Source organism: Pyxicephalus adspersus, chromosome 2 (assembly GCF_032062135.1).
Source record: "Pyxicephalus adspersus chromosome 2, UCB_Pads_2.0, whole genome shotgun sequence".
In the NCBI taxonomy this organism is placed as follows: Eukaryota; Metazoa; Chordata; class Amphibia; order Anura; family Pyxicephalidae; genus Pyxicephalus; species Pyxicephalus adspersus.
Genome location: NC_092859.1, coordinates 30,166,585 through 30,168,091, shown reverse-complemented (window position 1 = coordinate 30,168,091; position 1,507 = coordinate 30,166,585). Strand labels below are relative to the sequence as shown.

At 39.5% G+C, this 1,507-nt stretch overlaps 1 protein-coding gene across 1 annotated transcript in view; it reads left to right on the top strand.

Annotated features, from left to right (window-relative positions):
• DENND5B (DENN domain containing 5B) overlaps positions 1–1,507 on the top strand; it is a 66,535-nt gene that overhangs the window by 55,931 nt on the left and 9,097 nt on the right. The window contains 2 exon segments of the mRNA XM_072398967.1: positions 528–776; positions 1,264–1,451. Of these exon segments, the coding sequence (XP_072255068.1) occupies positions 528–776; positions 1,264–1,451 (437 nt within the window).

Below are 1,507 nucleotides of genomic sequence, written 5' to 3'. Positions count from 1 at the left end.
GTTCTCCTCCCTCTCCTCCCAATAGAGCAGAACGGCACTGTATGTACAACACCCGGTCATTCATCTATTAGTATTTTGTCGTTGGAAAGAATCGTGAAAGATCTTCTCCAATGACAAAAGTCTAACGTGTACATAGCCTAGATCTCCTCCTCCCCAGTGATCATACTTCAACACTATTGCAAAGTGAAAGTCTGCAGTGATTCTAAGATGACTCTAGCGCTGGGATTTACATGATTTGTGTCATCTGAGCTGCCATCTTCATGCAGGAAGTATATGCTAATCCTGGATGATTGATTTATTTGTGCTCAGTTATAAGATGAGAAGTGGCAGAGAGGTCGATCTGTGTCAGGCATTTGTTACTAACATTAAAAGTTTTTTTTTTTTTAATTTTCTTACTGACCTTATGTGATTGTCTCTGGGACAAGTAGGCTAATTCTTCCCATTGAGGACACAGGACACAGACTTTAATACAAACCAGACACTATCCAAAGCCAAGTTGAAAATGAATTTTTGTTATAAGTAGGCTAATTCTTCCCATTGAGGACACAGGACACAGACTTTAATACAAACCAGACACTATCCAAAGCCAAGTTGAAAATGAATTTTTGTTATGTGTATTTAAATATGTTTAATAATAATAAATTTTGTATCATTCAGTGTCAGAATCTTGGCAAACTCACAACCGTCCAGCTGGGACATGACAACTCAGGACTTTTGGCCAAATGGTTGGTGGATTGCGTCATGGTCAGAAATGAGATAACTGGACATACATACAAGTAAGTTGTACAGTGATCTCATCCTTTTAGAATTAATGGGATAATGCTTGTTTGTCAGAGTAAGGGGGTGCTGCCTTTTCATCTCCAGGTGCTCATGGAATTATTTCAGAATATTTTTATTTTCTGTCCCCTATAATAAGGAGCGAGACTTGTTCCGGATATTTTCTGCAATCTTGGTTATCCACCGTACAATATACATCTGTTTACAAGTTGTCTATGTAACATATTGCACCTTCCAGTCCTTCAATATGATCTGTACATTTGTACTCAATAACACTGCTTCTGCATTTATATAGAGTAGTGGACAGTAAATGTGTTACACTAGGTGAGAAAAAAATGCCACCACCATATCAAAGGATTGATAAGCAGCCATATATTTTATTTTTGTTTATTGGATCGGATACACTTGAAGGTCCTTTTGTGGCCAAGTACTGCCAGTTGTCAGTGTCTGATTCGGCTATGACTGAAAGTGATATCTTCCTTCCAGATTCCCGTGTGGCCGTTGGTTAGGGAAGGGAGTGGATGACGGAAGCTTAGAAAGAATACTCATCGGTGAGCTGATCACCCCGGTGTCAGATGATGATCTCAGCAAGCAAAGCCGTACTCCTCCACAGCAGAAATCCCCCACCATGGCTCGTAGGCTCAGCATCCCCTCTCTTACTGGCAAGAGCATCAGTAAGTAACAATCACAGAAGATTTATTTACAAAGAAGGTTTATTTTACTATGTAAA